At 37.6% G+C, this 20,346-nt stretch overlaps 1 protein-coding gene across 1 annotated transcript; it reads left to right on the top strand.

Annotated features, from left to right (window-relative positions):
• The first annotated feature begins 7,569 nt into the window (after window positions 1-7,569).
• On the top strand, window positions 7,570-18,010 carry LOC115972025. Its single transcript, XM_031092162.1, has 8 exons — window positions 7,570-7,847; window positions 7,975-7,996; window positions 10,393-10,449; window positions 10,535-10,616; window positions 16,789-16,884; window positions 16,991-17,115; window positions 17,210-17,228; window positions 17,325-18,010. Exons 1-8 carry the CDS (start codon window positions 7,745-7,747, stop codon window positions 17,574-17,576), a joined length of 756 nt encoding a protein of 251 aa, XP_030948022.1. The 5' UTR covers window positions 7,570-7,744; the 3' UTR covers window positions 17,577-18,010.
• The last annotated feature ends 2,336 nt before the right edge of the window (window positions 18,011-20,346 follow it).

The raw sequence follows: 20,346 nt of genomic DNA, 5'->3' as shown, positions 1-20,346 counted from the left end.
CATGAACATATTCAATGTGGTTACCTTGTCGTTGAGGCTTTGTACTTCCTTCACGTTTTTTTGGAGTGTCATCTCTATTATGACCCAGATCTTGTCCGAGTTGGCCTCGATACCTCTCTAAGACACCATGAACCTTAGGAACTTTCCTACTGTCACCCTGAATGCACACTTGCCTGGATTGAGCTTCATGTTGTAAGAGCGAAGGGTGTCGAAGGTTTCCATTAGATCATCCAAATGATCGTCCTCCCTACGGCTTTTTACTAGCATGTTGTCAATGTAGACTTGAACATTCCTCCCAATTTGATGTGCGAACATCTTGTTCGTGAGCCTCTAATATGTCACGCCCGCGTTCTTGAGGCCGAATGACATTACTTTGTAGCAGAAGAGGCCCTAGCTGGTAATGAATGAAATCTTCTCCTGATCCATTTCGTCCATTTTGATCTGGTTATAACCTGAAAAAGCGTCCATAAAGCTTAGTAATTGGTGTTGAGCCGTAGAGTCAACTAGCACGTCAACTCACAGAAGGGGGTAGCTATCTTTGGGGCGTGCTTTGTTCAGGTTTGTGAAGTTCACACACATTCTCCACTTCTTGTTGGCTTTCTTGACCGTCACCACATTTGCCAGCCAGTCGGGGTAGTAAACTTCCTTGATGAAGCCTGTCTTTTGTAACTTGCGGACTTCTTCAACTATAGCTTGGTCTCGTTCTTAGGCGAACACTCGCTTCTTCTGACGAATGGGTGGAAAGAAGGGTGACATATTCAACCTGTGTACCATGACTGAAGGGTCGATTCCTGGCATGTCTTTGTGGCTCCAGGCAAATACATCTTGGTCTTGGAGAAAAGTTGTAAGCGCTTGGTGGACCATCGGGCTGGCGAATGTGCCGATCCTTGTTGTTCGATCTGGTCTGGAGTTGTCGAGAAGTATCCCTTCAAGTCTTTCAACGGGTTCTACCATCGTCTGCTGCTCTTTTATGTTCATTGTCTGCACATGATCGTCCATCTCCAACATTGCTATATAACACTCGCGTGCAGCCACTTGATCTCCACTTACTTCCCGTACTCCGTACTCGGTGGGGAATTTGATCATTAGGTGGTAGGTTGAAGTTACGGGCTTCCACAAGTTGAGGGTAGGTCGCCCGAGGATGGCATTATAGGCAAACGAGCTATCGACAACAAGGAATGTAACATCCTTAGTGATTTGCTGAGGATAATCACCAACCATAACGGGCAGTGTGACTGCGTCGAGAGGTTATACTTTAGTTCCTCCGAACTCGATGAGCGGGGTGTTGGTCGGGACCAGCTGTTCTCTGTCAATTCTCATTTACTGGAATGCTGAATCGTAGAGGATGTCAGCAGAGCTTCCATTGTCGACCAGGACCCGGTGTGTGTTGTAGTCTCCTACTTGTATGCTAATGACGAGTGCATCGTCATGCGGGTGATGAAGACGTTGAGCATCTTCTTTTGAAAATTCGATAATGGGGTTGTCGATCCACACCATCTTTGGGACGAAGCCTATTAGCTGGATACTTTGGACCATCCTAAGGTAAGTTTTATAGGTCTTTTTGGACGAGCCAGAGGCTACAGTGCCTCCCACAATCATTCTTATATCTCATACGCGCAGCCTAGGACGCTCGTTCTCCCGTCTAGGAGCCTGCTCTTGTGGCGGGTCTGCTTTTTCCTTGTTGACGAATCTTTGCAAATTTCCTTACTTGATAAGAGCTTTTATTTGTTGCTTCAAGTCGTAGCTGTTGTTAATGTCATGATTGTGGTCATGGTGAAAGTAGTAGTATTTTTCTCTAGACCTCTTACTAGGATCTCCCTTCAACTTGCCGAGAAATGTCAGGACTCCTTTATTTTTGATCTGCATCAAGACTTGGTCGATCGGGGTAGTCAACGAGGTGAAGCTTGTGAACCTCCCCGTGGGGGGCTTGGAGTGCCTTTCCTCTCGTTGTTCTCTAGTCCTAGCCATCTTTCGCCCTCTATTCTGCTGTACGTCCTGTCTTTCCCTATTCTTGGGCTTCTCTTCTCGGGCCAACAATGTGTCTTCCGTGTTCATATATTTAGTAGCCCTGTAGAGCACATCTGACATGGTCTTTGGGTTGTTTTTATATAAAGAAAATAGGAAATTACCCTTTCGTAGTCCATTCGTGAAGACAGCCACGAGTATCTTGTCGTTAGCTTCATCGATTGAGCGTGCCTCTTTGTTGAAATAGGTTATGTAAAATCTCAGCGTCTCATCCTTCCGTTACTTAATGTTCATCAAGCATGCAATGGATTTTTTATACCTATGTCCCTCGATAAAGTGTGAGGCAAACTGGGTGCTTAATTCCTTGAAGGTACTAATGGAGTTGGGTGTCAACCTGCTGAACCAAATCCTTGCGAGTCCTCTCAGCGTAGTGGGGAAGGCCCTATACATGATCTCGTCTGCCATTCCTTGTAGGTGCATCAAGGTCTTGATAGACTCCAGGTGGTCCAAGGGATCCTTAGATTCGTCGTAGGTCTCCAACTATGGCATACAAAACTTTAGTGGAAGGGGGAATGAAGTGACAGATGTCGTGAATGGCGAATCAGTTCGATGGACCAGGTCATCGAGGTTGCTAGACACCCGTCCTCTGAAGGCATTTATCATGAAGTCCACCTGTTCCTTCATCATTTGCATCTCTGCGACTATATGAGGTGGAGCTGTATCTATGACGAATAGACGACTCGTGTCATGTCGCTTTGGTCTGCTTGAGGCGTGGCTACCTTCCGACCCTTCTTGGTTCCTTCTCTCATCGTTGGTACCTTCTTGATCCTCTTCCGGAGTGTTAAGCCCCGCATTCTTTTGGCGCAGCTGCTCTTCTAAATCATGGTTTTGCTTGGTGAGGTGCTTTATGGTAGCGGCGAGAGTTTGAACCTGTCTCTCGAGGGCGATGGTGCGTGGTTCGTCTCCTTGAACATTGTTGGTGGTTGCCATCGAGCGAGTAAGTACCATGCAATTCTTTGCTTGGAAAGTGATAGTATGGTTTATAAGTTGCAATTCCCCACAAATGGCACCAATTGATGATGCTGAAAATCGTCAATAAGTCACACAGTCTCGAGACAACACTTACGAAATAAAAACAAAGAAGACATTGTAGAGAGTACCGATGTGGTACCAGCCAAATACCTTCTGAAGGTCAAGTCAGAGAACTTTCACAATTCTAGAATGCCAAAGCTGGGAGAAATTATGCATATCTTAGTTTGTGAAGGTTTTAGGGTTTTTTTTTTATAGTAGGTAGGGTTGACAATCGTTTCTTGGCATAGAGGACTTTTCCTTGTAGGGAAGATCTTCATTAATGCCTGCATCTTGCTGGATCCTTTCCTTTTAGGAATCCCTAAGATTAGGGTTAGTTGTGGAGCACAAGATGTTTCCATATATATTCATGCGTGGGGGCCAAGCAAGGCCACGTCAGATCCGTCAAAGGTTTACCCGTTCCCTTTAGCTTCCTTTCATCAGCTTTTTAGCCCGTCTATGCATCTTGGTCGTCTTATTCCAGTATCACTGATCTCGAGGTGCACTCGTCGGCCTTGAGGTGGAATCGTCGGCCTTATGATGTCGTCCATGATTGCATAAGCGAGGTTGTCAGGTTCATTAGGTTTGTTAGCTTTGCCTTGCATTTACCACACTTTCAGAATTATCCTTATTAGAATGATTTTAAGGGAATGCTCACTCTATTCATTTTCTTTTTAAGCATTCAAAAAAAAAGTGGGAGAAACAATCATTCCTTTAATGAAATGGTGGTGTACCATATTCACTTCAATTTTGATAGAGAGAAAAAAAAAGGAGGTGAATGGCATAACAATATAACTTTTTTTTTCCCTTTTCCTTCAATCCCTTTATCAACTCCCAACACACATTTGAAGAAATGCACCACATTTCATTCCGTCCCATTCTCTTAAGAACTCCTAAATATAGTGTATAGGGAGGGAGAAATGGTTTGGGAGGATTTGGAGTGGTAATATATTGCTCCAAGCCTCTCATTCTTAGGTTTTGTTTGGTTTGGGGATAGAAAAAGAGGATGATAGAAAATGTTGGGAGGATAGAAAAGCAAGGGAGAAAGATTTAATTTTTTGTTATATATGTTTGGTTTGAAGGATGGAAAAGTGGAGGAATCGAAAACACCTTTGTTTGGTTGAAAAAGAAAATGGGAGGATAAAAAATGTAGTTTGTATAAATTGACTCTCATGCCTCTATTATATAAAACAAATTTTTAATAATTTACTAGCCTCGTCAAACGCTTTTCAAGCGTGTAATAAGGCTCTTATTTATTTATTTTTGGGTTTAGTGTCATAATTTTCTATTCAATTATTGCCACATCAAAATCCTACATACACTTCATCTATTTGATAGTTGACACCATACTTCTTCAATTGTTTTGGTTTGTCAAAAATCCATAGCCTGAGTTCTTGACCTGGGAAAAAAATTTAGATTATTTCCTTAAAAAGTATAAAAAAGAAAAGAAAAGGCAAAAGAAATCGAAATATACCCAAAGTAAATTTAACCGAGCAAAGAAAGAAAGAAACAACATAATAAAAAAACATTTACATTGAGTAATATTTATGTAATGTCATTTTGAAATGACCATACTTAAGTCAATATATAGGGATTTGGTGGATGAGAAAAATTACCCGTGTCATTAGCTTTGAACATGATATCTGAACATGATATCTGAACACAATAATTGTTGCAATTTCATTGCCAGGTTTATAAGGAAAAATAAAAGAATTATAAAATTTCAAAGACAATGAGATTTATAAAAAAATTTATTTTTATTTTATTTTTATGTTTACTTGTAAGAGTTGAGTCAAGATGCAATTCTATAATTAAAAGCAAGTGGCAGTGGCGTTCAAATGAGAAGAAAAAAAACTACTTGATCATTTTCTTATACAACTTCTCTTGGTAAGTTTTGAATTTGGATAACTATAGTAGTGAGTTCGGAGGTGGAGTTTAAAGTTTTGAATTTGGATAACTACTTGGTAATTATCCTTTAACATGTGAAAAAGAGGGACTGTTAAAAAGAAGAAGAAGAAGAAGCAGTTTTATTTTAAAAGAAAAAGAAGATGAAAAAGATGACTAATGAGAGAGAGAGAGAGAGAGAGAGAGAGAGAGAAGCTTTTCAAAAAAACCTAAAAAAGAAAGCAATTTTCTCTAGTATTGGTGGTACAAAAAAGCTAAATTGCTATTTTTAACACCACAAACTACAAAACTGGAGCTGCATTGGTGGAGCTAAAGCAATAATTTTTTGCTTCTTAGTTATAGTACACAACTATCTTTGCATGTGCATTGTAGCTTAAATGTTAAAAACAAATTATTTATTGTGTTCACACTAGGTTAGATTATTTAATTTTTTTTTTCTCTTCTTTCTCATTTCCCATTGCAAGCTCCTCTCTCATCATTTTCTCTCTGGTCTTCTCTCCAACGCTATCCCTATCTCCTCTCGACTGAGCCTTTCTTCTCTTTGTGGTGTCACCTAGTTCGTTGAGATCGTCGGACGTCGGTGTGGGTTCGTGGTGGTGGGCCGATGTGGGTCGGCTAGTTTGTTCGTGCTGGTGGGCCAGTTTTGGTCGGGTTTGTCTACGTTTGTGTGGTTTGGGTTGGTGGTTTTAGTGGTGGTGTGGGTTTATGTGGTTCGGTTGTGTTGATTGTGTGGTTGTGACGACTGTGGGTTGTGATTTGTGGGTGGCAATGGTGGTAGGGGTGGTGTGGGTTGGTTTTTTGCTAGGTTTTGTGGGTTTTTGGTTGCTGGGTTTTGTGGATTTTATGGGTTCATTTGTTGCAAGTGGTGGTGGTGGTGGGTGTTCTGTTGTTGGTGTTGTGTTGAATAATAAAATAAAGCAAAAAAAATTAATTTATTGTGTTGTTTATATCATTTTATTATATTGAAAGTTAAAATAAATCACTAATATTGTGTATTTTGTAAATGGAGGTGGTAAAATAGATAAAGTAGCTTTTTGTGGTGCTAAATTGCTAAATTTATGGCTCCACCAATATGGATGCTCTTATATGTGAGAAAAAGAGGGAGCAAGGAAAAAGAAGAAGCAACAAAGGGCATTTTTTGTTTGAGCAAAAAATGAGTGTATTTTGTATTCATTTTCAATTTTTTTTGGGACCCACCATTAAAAAACTTGTTTGGCTTTATATTTGTATTCAGTTTTTATTTTTAGTATTAAAAAAAAAAGTGAAATAAATACAATAACTGAATACAACTTTTGGTGTTTTCATTTTCTTGAAAATGAATACAATGACATTTTTGTAAAAAAATCAAATATGTGAGTTCCACTATCACTGACTTGTCACATCAAAGAACAGACGCTCTCTCTCTCTCTCTCTCTGTTGGTGGGTTGTCAAAAAAAAAGTGAAGGGGAAGACAAAGTAGAAAATGATGCCAAACAAAAAAATAGATGGGAACAAAAAATAAGTACAAGATTTGAGTATAGAAAATGAGTACAGAAAATAAAAATAGAAAATCAATACATGCTCAATACAAACCAAACATGCCAAAGAAACTTTGAAAAAAGAGGGGGAAATTTGGTTAAAAAAACGGTTTTATTATTATTATTTTAAATTTAACTAAAATTTATGTGTTATAATTAGTAATTTTATATGTCTAACCCTATTATTTAAAATTTTTAACTATAGAGTTTAAGAGTCCATTTAGATATAGCTTATTTTGCTGAAAACTAAAATCACTGTAGTAAAATAATTTTTAAATGTGTGAATAGTGTTGTGAGACCCATTTTTAATATTTTTTTTTGAATAAAGTGGTTGTGGGTCACGTGAATAGTGCTCTAATGCGTGCATCAAAAAAAAAAAAAAGGGAAACGCGCAGACGTGAAACGCACAGATGCAGATGCAAAAGCTTAATCTAAACATATACTAAGAATATTTTGGACATTTAAAATGAGAATTTTAAACCGGAGAAATCCTTTAGATAGTAGAATAAATAAGATAACATAAACTAATATTTGAGTAAATGTCATTGTATATAAGTTAATCCATATCGTTTTGCAAATACATCCCTAAACAACAAAACTTGTAATTTGAAGTCACTATTTTAAGAGAGTCAATAGCACCACTCTTGTTGTATTGATGCACATCTAGAAGGTCTTCCATGAAGCAAGCCCATCATAATTACGTGAATCCCACCCATGAAATTCTATAGAAAAGAAAAATTTATTATGGATTTTACTAATGTGTGTCCTAATCAAAATCAATAACACCACTCGTTGGATTGATGCACATCTAGAAGGTCTTCCATGAAGCAAGCCCATCATAATTACGTGGATCCCACCCATGAAATTCTATAGGAGAAATTTATTATTGCGTGAAACTTGCCACCTAAGGAAATAATGTGAAAAAATGAAAATGCACTGTCTCTTGCACGCACAGAGTTTTGAAGAATTCGAATGGACCAATAAGAATCTGCCACGTAAGCAATTAGTATATTAAAAATACAAGAAAACAAAAAGTCCCACATCGAAAGTGGTGGGCCCCAACCTCCAAAAAGGTCCAAGTCAATTTCTCATTATTCATCTATTAGCAAGCTTAGGCCTTCAGCTTCCTCTCACTCGTTCCAATTAAATTTTTTTAAAAAATAAACGCTCTCTTCAATCTCCGCTGTTAAAACCTTCCTTCTTCGTCAAGATCTAGGGCTTCGTTTCTTGTAGCTCACACTCAGAGCTAGCGAGCAAGAGAGAGAGAGAGAGAGAGAGATCTTACGGACATGGCGGCTTCTCAGGAGTACATGGACAAGATGCAGCTTCGCCAGAACTACCGGAATGTCTGGCACACCGATCTCATGGGCACCATTCAAGCAGACACTCCCTGTATACTCTCTCTCTTACTTTCTCTTTTTACAAACACAGATATACACTGTTTTGTATATATGTATGTATGTGTAGGGAATTTCGTTTTTGCTGATACGGTTGTGTTTTTCTGTGTGTGTTTGTGCAGATTGCTGCTTTGCGTTTTTTTGGTAAGTGATATCTCGATCTCTTGAATTTGAATTTTGAGCTTGAACTTGTGGATCTTGATTGTGTTGTGGGTTTCTGAGGAGCTGTTTTGACTTTGACTTGGTTTTTTGACATTGGTTGACTTCGTGAATTCGTTTTGATCTCTGTGAAATTTTTTAATGCTATTTGATTCCTGCTTCTTTGATGATATGAACGGATGGTTGGGTTTACTGACCATGATTCAATTGAATTGCTACGTTAAAGTTTAGGAGTAATTTCTGAGTGATTGTGCTGATTTATGTTTGTTGTTATGATGTAAAATTGGGAGTATATGGTTTTACGAATTCTATTTGAATTTGGTAATGTGGGTATGTAAGTACTTTACTTTACCCTTTTGTGGTGAAGATGGAAGACAATTTCTATGCTGACACAACTCAAACGTAAAAGCAGTGAAACTGAGGCATTTGTTTTCTTTTTCAAACTTTAATTCTAAGGCTATGAGTTCATGTTTTTGTCTGTTTGTGTAAGTGGTATGAAGAGCTTCTTAATTTTCTGATGTGTTGATTTTGCCTTGTTTTGGAAAGTACCATTACAACCATACCATTGATTGCTTATGTGGCATCTATAGAGAGTGGGAAGGCGTTAGATTCAGTCTTCCTCCGCATATTTTCTGGACTGCGGTTTTAAATCTTGGATATCCTTTATTTGACACCATTAATGTAGTTTGGGCCAAAAAAATTTCACTCTTCTAGCTATTTTTCAGCTGACCTATTCCTTCTCTAAATGGCTGGATTGGAAACATGTTGATTCTTTAGTGAGATTATCTTGACTATAATTGAGGTACTTAACCGAGGTATTGTTGGTCTATTATTCAAGAATGGCCTTTCATGGACCCAATTTTGGAGGTAAGGGAGGACATTGTGTCTATTGTTGCAGTTGATTGCTTTGAGGTTTGGAGTGATTTGAAGATGTGTATTAACTCCTATGAAAGTTACTTTGAGGTTGGGAGGGTTTTTTGTAGTCAATGTTCAGCAATTGGGGAATTAGAGACTGTCCTCACTCCTCAGCTTAACTTCAATGAAAAGACATGCAATCTTGATGAGTGAAGTGTGACTTTGACACCCATTGATTTGTCTTGCAATGGCCTATTTTTCAGAAAATGACTAAGATATAATACGGGTGAGACAAGCTCATGGTTTAAAATCTCGCAAATTGTAAAATAAGAAATGATATCTTAACATATCATTGTCAGCAACAATATTGCAAAAATGTATGAAAATTTACTTTGAAAAAGAAAAAAAAAAATTGAACAAAAAATTTGGAAAATGATGGGATTGATAAGAAAAAAAAAATCGGTTTTCATGAAATATGTTAACTAATATCTCAAATTTCAGCAATATCTCTCTGATATAATTGATATTTTCGAGAACAAACTTGGATAAGTTTATCTTTCACTCAAGTATGATGTTGTTTACAATTGTGACAAAGTGATACCAAAATTAATCATTAGGAAAGATTCGTAGACAACCTTTATTTTATCAGTCTAAAATAACTTGAGGTACTACATCTACATGTGCTCTTCACATCTTGATATACGCCAACATATATAACTAACACAATGACTTTGTTGAAAGCAACAAACACAACTCCTTTTTCAAACAAAATTTGGGTGCATATATGAAGGTGTGTTATCACTGAAAATTGACTGAATTGTTGCAAATTTGGATTTAAACTAAGCCACTAGCGTATTATATCTAGGCATGCATGGACACAAGTTGGCATGCATATGTATGTTCTATGTATATCCTTTGAAACAAGATTTATTTTTGGTATGACTGGTATTACTTCTGAATCTTTTAAACTAAGAAAACTAATAAATGGCTAAGGCCACCTTAATATTGGGTCACTATTACCACGAAACATTTGTAAGGGATTTCTCCTTACTTTCTGAGACTTGAACTTGTAAGTATTTCTTCTATCCCAGAATAGATGGGGTGCTTTCCCCTCTGGGTTGTCCTGAATAAATTGGAGTTTTAAAATATGAAAGCAGTTATCCATTTAACTTCCCATTATTCTTAAACTTGAACCCACCTTTCTAGGTCCACCAAAGAACATTTTAGGGAAATTGTTATGTTAATTTAAAATCTTCCATTTGAAAACTTCCATCTATTTTGGAATGAAGGGACTAGGGAGTATTATTATCATTACTTTTTAAGTTTTAGCAAATATATCAGTATGTTGCATTTCTTAGGCATTATATGTGTAAATCATGCTCTCTCTCTGCATTTTAGGAAAATGAAAACCCCATGTTTGTGTCAATATCTTAAGCTTGATTTCTGATAACAGACATGCTATTTAATTATCTTAAGCGTTTTTTCTCCCCTTGCAATGAATCTAATTTACTTTTGTTTCATTGTAGTGGGCCGTGTGTATCATACTTGCTCCGCAAACGAGCACTTTACAATGATATGTCAAGGTAATTGATGCTTTTGATTCCCTAAGAGTCTGATCTAAAGGCATGACCTCTCCATGCTAACATATTGTTCTCTTATATGTTGTAGATATGTATGTTGTGCTGGTTATATGCCCTGTAGTGGCAGGTGTGGAGAAAGTAAATGTCCTGAATTTTGTCTAGCCACTGAGGTACAGATTCTATTTGACTTTGGTCAGCAAGCTTGCTGTTTTAGCTGTTTGTTTAGATACATTTTTGTTTAACAAGCTATCTGTCTTATATTTGTAATAAATTATCAATCATCCATCATTTGAACCCTTTACCACGTAAAATTGAATTATATGTATAGTCAATGACTTTAAAAATAAGCAACACAGTCAATCATGAAGTTTCTTATATTTGCACATAGACAATACTTGAGTCAGTGTCTCTTTAACTGCAAATGCCTCTTGACATATCAGATTAATTACCAATGAGAAGATAGAGAAATGAATTTCAGGTTTTTAAAATAGCCAAAGGCATCACTCAACTGGAAATGTTCTGTATCCCAGCAAAAGCCATTGAAAATTCAACTAATAGCTTACCTTACGAAGCTACATGGAATCTTGGTTGTCTTTTGGCAAGATATTCTTGAGAATAACAATACAGTCTAATGCTTCATCAATGGTCCCAACTTCAATTCACCTTGACCCTTTCAATGTGAGAGAATTCATTTCATAACTTGAAAATATTAGCAAAATATGACATGATGAAAGAAAAAGGATAAAAAAGCATTGATTAAAATGATTATTTAGATGTTGCTTCATATGAAATTATGGATGATGTTTGTGGGTGTAGGGTCATAATTTGGGATCCAAGTCCAAAATGTATGGAGTCTTGGTCCAGTAAGCCCAATACAATTAATTTGTAGAGAATAGGTTGGAAACCCAGGTCTTAGCGAATCAGACGAGCGACCAACATGTCTAAGTGATAAAAAGAGAAAGATAACATCAGTTCCCTAGGGAGAGTCATCCTCGGATTTGGTCCGAGGAGGAGGTTGATTCCCTGTCCCCCCCCCCCCCCCCCCCATTTTATACTATCTTCCTCCCATCTCCACCGTTCACGTGTAGATTTGGATTTATGGTGTTGATACTTGTCCCATCAGCCTTCCCCAAAGTCGTTGGGAGTGGTTGTAAAGGCTTGAAAGCAGGGTTCAGTTGATTGCAGAACACTTAATGTATTGGCAGCAGCTTTCTCTTAGATATTTCCATGCCTCTCCTTATCCTTTTCTTTTTTCATACTTATCCTCTTTCGTGGAGTGGTCCAATGCGTCACTTTCAGACGGCTGATCGTCCCCTTTCTCCTCGGCCTGGCCTGTCCAAGGAGGAGTTCTTCCTTGGGCTGGTCCCCTGGCCCAACATATACATTGGTATAGGCTTCCCGGTTTATCACCCCCACAATAGCCCCTCGGGATTCTTTTTTTCTTCTTCCTAGGAGGAAAGGAGGATCTCGATGTGATAAAAACTCCTTCACGCCCATTTCACCCCATTTCTGACAACAAGATTATTTCCTATTTTACCCAGGCCACGTTCCTGATGTTTCGGTACACGAGGCGCGTCTCCATTAAGATCCTTGTGAAGTGATGTAGATCCAATGGTTTAAAGACCTCTTTGGAAATTGTACGGGATTTATTTTTACCCATAACTCTCTCTTTGAAACTTGGGCGAATTAATTTCCACCAGATTTCGCCTTCTATATAAGGCACCTTTGGGGGAATCATTCTTCCTCATTCACAGATTCTTGAGTTCTGCAGGAACCTCGAGTTCTTCTTCCGTTAGGCATTTCCAGGGACCCCACCATGATGGTGATCAAAGTCTAGGGAATGAGGTGGCTATGGATAAAGGTGAGGGCAAGGGAAACAAGCCCTCCTCGGAAATCAAGGATGCCGCCAAGATCCGGGATGATGCAGTTAAGACAAGGGAAGCAGAGGCCAAAGGCGTTCCTTCCTCTCAACCGAGCAAGAAGAAAATCACTCCTCCTTCAGTCAAGACCCGAAGTAGGTGTAGATCGCATCAGATTTTTGGTGCGACAAGGTTTGAGTCCCACCCGTTTCTCAGCCTTGATAGCAGAACACCCTGTAACTAGGAGAGGAGGGGTCCATCAAGTGTTCCCACCTCTTCTTCTTTCTCTTCGCTGGTACCATCTACGCTTCCTCTTCTTTCTCATCTCCGGTATCATCCATACTAGCTCAATTACTGCTAGAACAAGATTGTGGATCTAGCGTCTTCGTTACTTCTTTTTTCTCATAGCCAGTACGATCCATATTGGCTCGATTGCTGCTAGAACAAGATTGTGGACCTACCATTCTTGTGAGCTTTTTTTTTTTATTTTTTATTTTTTATTTTTTAGTTAGCTTTTGAAACAAGCTTGTCTAAGCCATTTTGTATATGATGTGCTTTCCCTTTATTTAATAAATGAGAACTGCATTCTTACTTTATGAGTCTTTCCTTTTGCAATAATTGTTTCATGAATGGGTGTGTTGGTATTTTTCTTTCAAATAGGGCTTAGAATTGATGTTGTTGATTGTAATGAAAAGTTGTCACCCTGACTTTATCAAAACTGACAGTGGCACCCGACTGCTAACTTTGGATAAGTTAACTATGTAGGATTACTCAGGAAAATAACCGTGTGCTCTATACTGCAAACAGTGCAACCATTAAAGAGTGTAGAATTTGAAGTAAGTGATCCGAGGGGACCATCGTGTACTAGGGTTCTGTTTAATTCCTCTAAGCATCTGATCCGAGGACTCAGGCATGCGTTAGGTTCTGTTTAAATAAATGATAAGATGACAGTGTAGTTAGTTTCTTCTAAACCTGTGGTTCGAGGAGCCATCCAAGATTTAGGTTCTGTTTAAGCACTTCACAGAGATGTTCTAGTGTTAATTTCCCTCAAGCATTTGGTCCGAGGACTCAGGCATGCGTTAGGTTCTGTTTAAGCACTTCACAGAGATGTTCTACCAGCCCCACTTCGGATCATCTTTGATTCGTAGTGCCATCAATATGCACTATTTTGGACAAAGGATTCTATACCGCGAGACTGTACTAACTAATTTCCATATACATCTTGTGCTTTTGTCATTTCATTTGGCAAGGGTTTAACGGTCTTGGCCGCTAGGTCTGTGAGAAACTGGCCCTTGACGGAGGCATAGGACGTATATTTAATGTTGAAAGCCCCCAATATTGTTCCGCACGAAGCAATTCTCCGCGTAGCATGCACCACGGCAAAAATGATCTCTTCCATTAATGGTCGATACATTGTTGCATTGCTTCGGTATATTGAGCATTCAGTTCACTAAAACACCGGGTTCCCCACAAATGGCGCCAATTGTAGGGTCATAATTTGGGATCCAAGTCCAAAATGTATGGAATCTTGGTCCAGTGAGCCCAATACAATTAATTTGTAGAGAATGGGTTGGAAATCTGGGTCTTAGCGAATCAGATGAGCGACCAACATGTCTAAGTGATAAAAAGAGAAAGATAACATCAGTTTCCTAGGGAGAGTCATCCTCGGATTTGGTCTGAGGAGGAGGTTGATTCCCTCTTCCTACTTTGTCCCCCCCCCCCTCCCAATTTTATACTATCTTCCTCCCATCTCCACCATCTACGTGTAGATTTGGATTTATGGTGCTGATATTTGTCCCATCAGCCCTTCCCCAAAGTCGTTGGGAGTGATTGTAAAGGCTTGAAAGCAGGGTTCAGTTGATTGCAAAACACTTAATGAATTGGCAGCAGCTTTCTCTTAGATATCTCCATGCCTCTCCTTATCCTTTTCTTTTTTCATACTTATCCTCTTTCGTGGAGTGGTTTGATGGGTCACTTTCAGACGGCTGATCGTCCCCTTTCTCCTTGGCCTGGCCTGTCTGAGGAGGAGTTCTTCCTTGGGCTGGGCCCCTGGCCCAACATATACATTGGTTTGGGCTTCCCGGTTTATCACCCCCACAGTGGGATTTTTGCTTCGATTCTAGTATTTTTGTGGTAGAAATTCCAAAGTCTCAAGTTGAAGTGTGTGGTAGGCACCAATGATGTTGCATGTCATACACAGTAAACCACTCATCATTCACTAACACTGGTGGAGGCCACACTTGTCCCTTCTTTGGGTTTTTGTTTGGGCCCCTACTGACCTATCCTCTCCAATAAAAGACCATGTTGCTCCTAACCCAATAAGAGCAGTATGATTTAGAGGGTGAAGTAGACGTGGTTGACTAGGTTATGTTGGGTTTCCAAATATATCTTGACGCTAACCTACTGTCGCCCCTCGTTTTTCTAAAATGATTTTCCACACAAAAATGCTTTTCTCTAGTTTTCAAACACATCGCATTAAAACAAATGTTGTCACCCGTTTGCATCACTATGATAATGATAATAACAACCAAGTCTTAGTCCCAAAACTTTAGGGTCAGCAATCCTTAACCAACCCATTTACAGTACTCTTGATGTAAATACATTATGATGGAACATCCCAACATCCTACCCTAGAAACCCAAACCCAATGCTTAAATTTTTTTTCTTTTTCCATTAAGTGAAGATTGAGAATCAGTTAAAATGAGGTACCTTTTTTTTTTTTTGAAGGGGGGGGGGGGTGTTCTTCTTAACACCTTCTCCATGCATAACAGAACTTCTGAACTCATGTTTATGGTTTGAGACTTTTTTATACACATCCTCAACCTTCCAAAAAAAAACTTGTTTTCCTCTCTCAATAATCTTATCGCCTCCCCTTCCTCCCCCCCCCCCCCCCCAAAAAAAAGATGGGGTGGAGATGGGGCCTCCATGATCTGACCCAGGCCTGTGCCATTGCCATCCCTAAATTTTAAATATCAATAAATATTTATTGTTGATTCTCTTCCCCATTTAAAATGTCAAAATTATTTATTTTTGATACTTTCTTGTTATGGTTCCTGCCTGTCGGGCACTGTAATGCCTGGTGCTGTATTGTAGAGATTGGTGCCAGTGCTAGACCAAATTATTCCTTCCTCTGAACTTATTAATTGAAGTTTTAAAATTTTATTAGAGTTAGATTTATATCATCACTTATTAATTCATCAATTGGAGGTCTGTTGCAATGCACTAGGCCTTGATTTGGGCTATATCTTGATATTGTATGCCTAGTGCACTTGATTTGGGCTATATCTTGATATCGTATGCCTATTTTTTGGCCAAAATAAGAGATATACTTTGTTGGAATTATATTCTAGAAAAGTTAAATAAAAGAAAAGCCCCAATCTTAGTGGTTAAATACTTCTGAAAATTCACTAATGTCGTTGTTTATCTCTTTTGCTTCCATATGTATGCTGTTAGATTAAATGATTAAATTCACCATCTTTTAACGGCTTAAACTTTTGAGACAATTTGTAATTTATCATTGTATTAGTGTAGGAGTCCTAGATCAAACCTTGTATCTCAGATTAAATAAATAAATAAATTCCCCATTTTCTAACCACTTAAATTTTTGGGATAATCAGTAATTTATCAATTGCTTTACCGTCTACAAAATAGGCACATGTTGTGCATAAAGTAAATGTGATAGTTTATACAAGCAACTCTCCTTTTGTAACATTCACTAGTTCTACGTATTATATAAATAAATAAAATGGAAAAATTATCTTATGAGACAGTCTCACAAGGCATCTCTTTCACATGTATGATCCCACACACGTGGGTCCCACATGTTGTGAGAGAGAAGTTTCGTGAGATAGCTTTTCACGTTAATTGGGGTGGGGGGGATCCCTTGCTGTAGTCCCATTATTTAATTATGGTGCATGTCTATTCCTCATGGAGAAGAATAGAGTAATTGATTTATTTATAAAAAAAGTCCTACCTACTGCTCAAAGCTCCGACTTTTGTGGGGTTTGAGAGAGGTCATAGTAGGCAGCCTTACCCTTAATTTGTTGGAGAGGCTGATAAGGCTGATACCCAAACTCAAATCTGTGACTTGTCACTTGTGGTGGAAGACACTTGCCATCGCACCAATGTCCGACCAATTGAGTAACTTAATTTAAAAAATAAAAAATAAATAAAAAAAGAGAAAGAAGAAGCAGAAGAAGAGTACTGGACTGTCTTTATGCTGCATCAACAAAGCAATTATAATTCCTGAGATTGCTCAGTTCTGGCTTTATGGCAATATACTCTACCCTCTGTCAGTTATGGCTATTGATATTTGGGGCTCTCAAAAGTGATTACATCTTTCATTTGAAATCATTCATATAATGGATATAAATAGATGAAGGTTTTCTATTACCTGTGAACAATTTTCAAATTTCTGTGGTAGTCATAAAGATCCTCTGTTGCTGTAATTAATGGTATTATTATCATGTGTTTGATCATCCAGGTTTTTCTCTGCTTTGGAAATTCAGTGGCTTCAACCCGGTTTATGTTACAAGATGAGTTTAATATACAGACAACACAATGTGATAATTGCATCATTGTACTCTCTCTCTCTCTCTCTCTCTCTCTCTCTATGTGTGTGTGTGTGTGTGAGTGTGTGTTGAGTTTATTTGCAACTCTGTATACATTTTAACTCCTCTTTTCAGGGTTTCATGTTCTGCCTACAACAACTTGCGTGCATCTTTTCCATAGTTGCAATGATTGTTGGAAGTAGTGAAATTCAAGAGGCATCTCAAATATTGTCTTGCTTGTCGGACATGGTATACTGCACGTAAGACTCTTCTTCCCTATTTCGTACTGATCTTTCTCAGTTAAGGTGGGTCAAAATTACTTACTGATTTTATGATTAATTTTCCTTTTTGTAGGGTTTGCGCTTGTATGCAGGTATGAAAGTGATAAAAATACATGCAAGTGGGAAAACATATGTAAGTATTTGAAATGAAATAACGTTTTATACTCGCTAACTGGGGTTATTTGCAGACACAACACAAGGTTGAAATGGACAAGCGAGATGGCAAGTTTGGGCCTCAACCAGTAATGGCAATACCCCCCATGCAGCAGATGTCTCGCATTGACCAGCCAATTCCTCCTTCTGTTGGATATCCACCTCAACCAGCATATGGACAGCCCTACGGTTACCCACCTCCTCAGGCTCAAGGCTATCCGGCTGCGGGTTATCCTCCATCTGCTTATCCTCCTCCTGCTTATCCACCTTCTGGATACTCTAGGTGATTTCATTGCGATGTTCCTGGTCAATTTCCTATTTCAGGTGATATTTTGGGTGTTGAAATGTTGGTCTGCAAGTAACATCACTGTGAAATCCTCTATCAATCAAAATGTCTCTGGACCAGGCACTTGTATTTTATTTTTATACTTGTTTGCTGAGGGGTGTTAGAAATAGTGATACATTTGTGTGTGGCTTGACCCCTCTTTTTTGCCAATTAAAAACAACAAAATTTTTAAATAAATCCTAGCTAATTCTATGTATTTCTTGTATGTTATTTCTTTTGCCTCTGGGTGTATTTATAGATTTGTATATCAAGTATATGCATATACTTGTGTAACATGCAGCTGAGGAACTGGACTTGTGTTCTTGTTCAGTCGCTTATGCTGGAAATTGGAAACTTTGTTTCTGTAATAAATGTCATGAAATGTCTTTGCACGTCTATTGCACTAAATATTGCTTGGCAAATTGGGAACATTGTTTATTTCTACAATAAATGTCATGAAATGTCTTTGCTCGTCTATTGCACTAAATATTGCATGCCAAATTGGGAACACTTTTTATTTTGAGTCCAAATCTTCTATCCCACTCTCCCTACTCCACTATATACTCCACAAATAAAAACATGCCACATGTCCATCTATTTTATTAAATGCTAAATTTATGCCTTCTGTTATTTCAATTACCTAAATATGATGGGTTATTTATTTTAGGAAATTGAAATAACAGAAGACATAAATTTAGCATTTAATAAAATAGATGGACATGTGACATGTTTTTATTTGTGGAGTATATAGTGGAGCAGAAAAAGTGGAATAGAAGATTTGAACTCGTTTATTTCTGTAATAAAGTGTGTGCAACATATCTGCTCAACTATTCTTTAGACTATCAGTATTTAGTTATTTCCTTTGTCCCTCTTGATAAAATGCTGATTGCTTTGGGAGGTGGAAGGAATACCATTCTGAATGCTGGAGATATGTTTATACTGATTGCATGAAGGTTAGCTTGTCTTTCACTCTCCCAATCAATTGTAAGAATTGAACTTAGCAAATCATAGCCAAAATATAAGTATGGATGAAGTTCTAGTCATCTTATAAGCAAACTTTGATTTTTGTGATTACTTCTCCTTCCAGTAAAATGATTACAAACTGGTAGAATTTGCACATGGTAGTTAGAAGAGTTATACACAATGCCCTTCTGTTTGTTAATGGTTTATAGATATTGCATGCTATTTAATAAGTACCGGTTAAATATAAATTTCAATTCAAGTTCAAATTTACCTGGATCCCTTCCTGCAAAAATGCCATTATTGCAGCTTTAGTAATAGCGTTGCTAGTGCTGAAACTGTCACCCATTTAAAGTGTAGATGGAAGTGTAATTTTCTTCCCCTTACGTTCTCACTCTCTCTCTCTCTCTCTCTCTATATATATATATTCCTGATCTTTCTTCAATCTTCACAGAATAAAATGGTCCACGCATAGTTTAAACAGGTGAGGCAAAAAATGTGAGTTACTTAGCTAGAGCAATTGTATAATTTTAGATTTAATTATTATTATTTTTTATGGACAGAAAAAAATGAGTTGAATGGCTTCTCTTTGCACTTATTTTAATTTTTGGTAAATGAAGCCCAGGGCTATTCTAAGGATCCGTTTGGATATAGTTGAAAACTGAAAATTGAAAAACACTGTAGCAAAATAATTTTTAAATGTGTGAATAGTATCGTGAGACTCATTTTTAATAAAAAAGTTGCTAAAAAGTAAAATTTGTGGGTCTGTGAATAGTGCATATCGTGCACTGTTCACGAGAAAAGTCAAACATTTCAACTCAAAAAGAAAAAAGAAAAAAAAAAAAGAAAACAGCTGAAAACGCAAAACGTGCGTTTGGGAAAACGCGCTTCCCAAACGCACACTAAGCCTTCTATCTAATGATTTGACCTAGTTTCAAATAAGGATGTGGTTTGTTTTTCTTTTTCCTGAATAAAGAGGATTTTTACTTTATCAAAAATCAATTCGAAAGTATCAATAATAACTCAGATAAATTGTGTCAATCATCAAAGGGAAGTACAAACGGATGCTTTGGCCAAGTTAGGAGCACAATCCTTCACCCATTTTGTTGTTTTTTGTAACCCGTCGCCTGTGGTGGAGACTTTGTTAGCTTTTGATAAAGCTAGCATGTTTTGTAATAGACTTGTAAATTCTTAGTTTAATGTTTATATTGTGGTTTATCCAAAAAAAAGGGAAGTACAAAGTAATAACTACTTCAATAGAAAAAGCTTAAACTATGAAGCAATTAATGAAATAAAGCAAAACTAAACTTTAAATGGATGTAAATAACCAGCTTCCTCCATGGTTATTTTAGTACCATAATTTTTAACAAACTATTTTCTGCAATTGTCGTATGTGGCAGGCTGTAATTGATTGCTTGTTACTTTTATATGAACTTAATAATTTGTATATTTTGTGTGACTAACACCATACAAGAGAGAGTCTTTTATTTTATATAGACACACTATGTGTAATACAAGTAAAATGAGTGTAGGGCAAGTACAATACTACAATGAGCCCAAGCCTAATAAGATGAATGAGATATAAAGTAAAAAAAGTCTTAGATATGCTTGTGTTGCTTTGAGATGAGTTTTTATTTATACTTTAAGGTCTTACGGTTATTTTTTCTCAATGAAATTTCATCCTTAATTTTTTACTGCACTTGGCATTAAGTTAATCTCTATGAATTATCTATTATTTTTAAATCTTTGTAATTGCAACGATCTTCTTGCTT

Source organism: Quercus lobata, chromosome 12 (assembly GCF_001633185.2).
Source record: "Quercus lobata isolate SW786 chromosome 12, ValleyOak3.0 Primary Assembly, whole genome shotgun sequence".
Taxonomy (NCBI): Eukaryota; Viridiplantae; Streptophyta; class Magnoliopsida; order Fagales; family Fagaceae; genus Quercus; species Quercus lobata.
The sequence above is the reverse complement of the archived record's forward strand: the minus strand, read 5'-3'. Positions and strand labels throughout refer to the sequence as shown.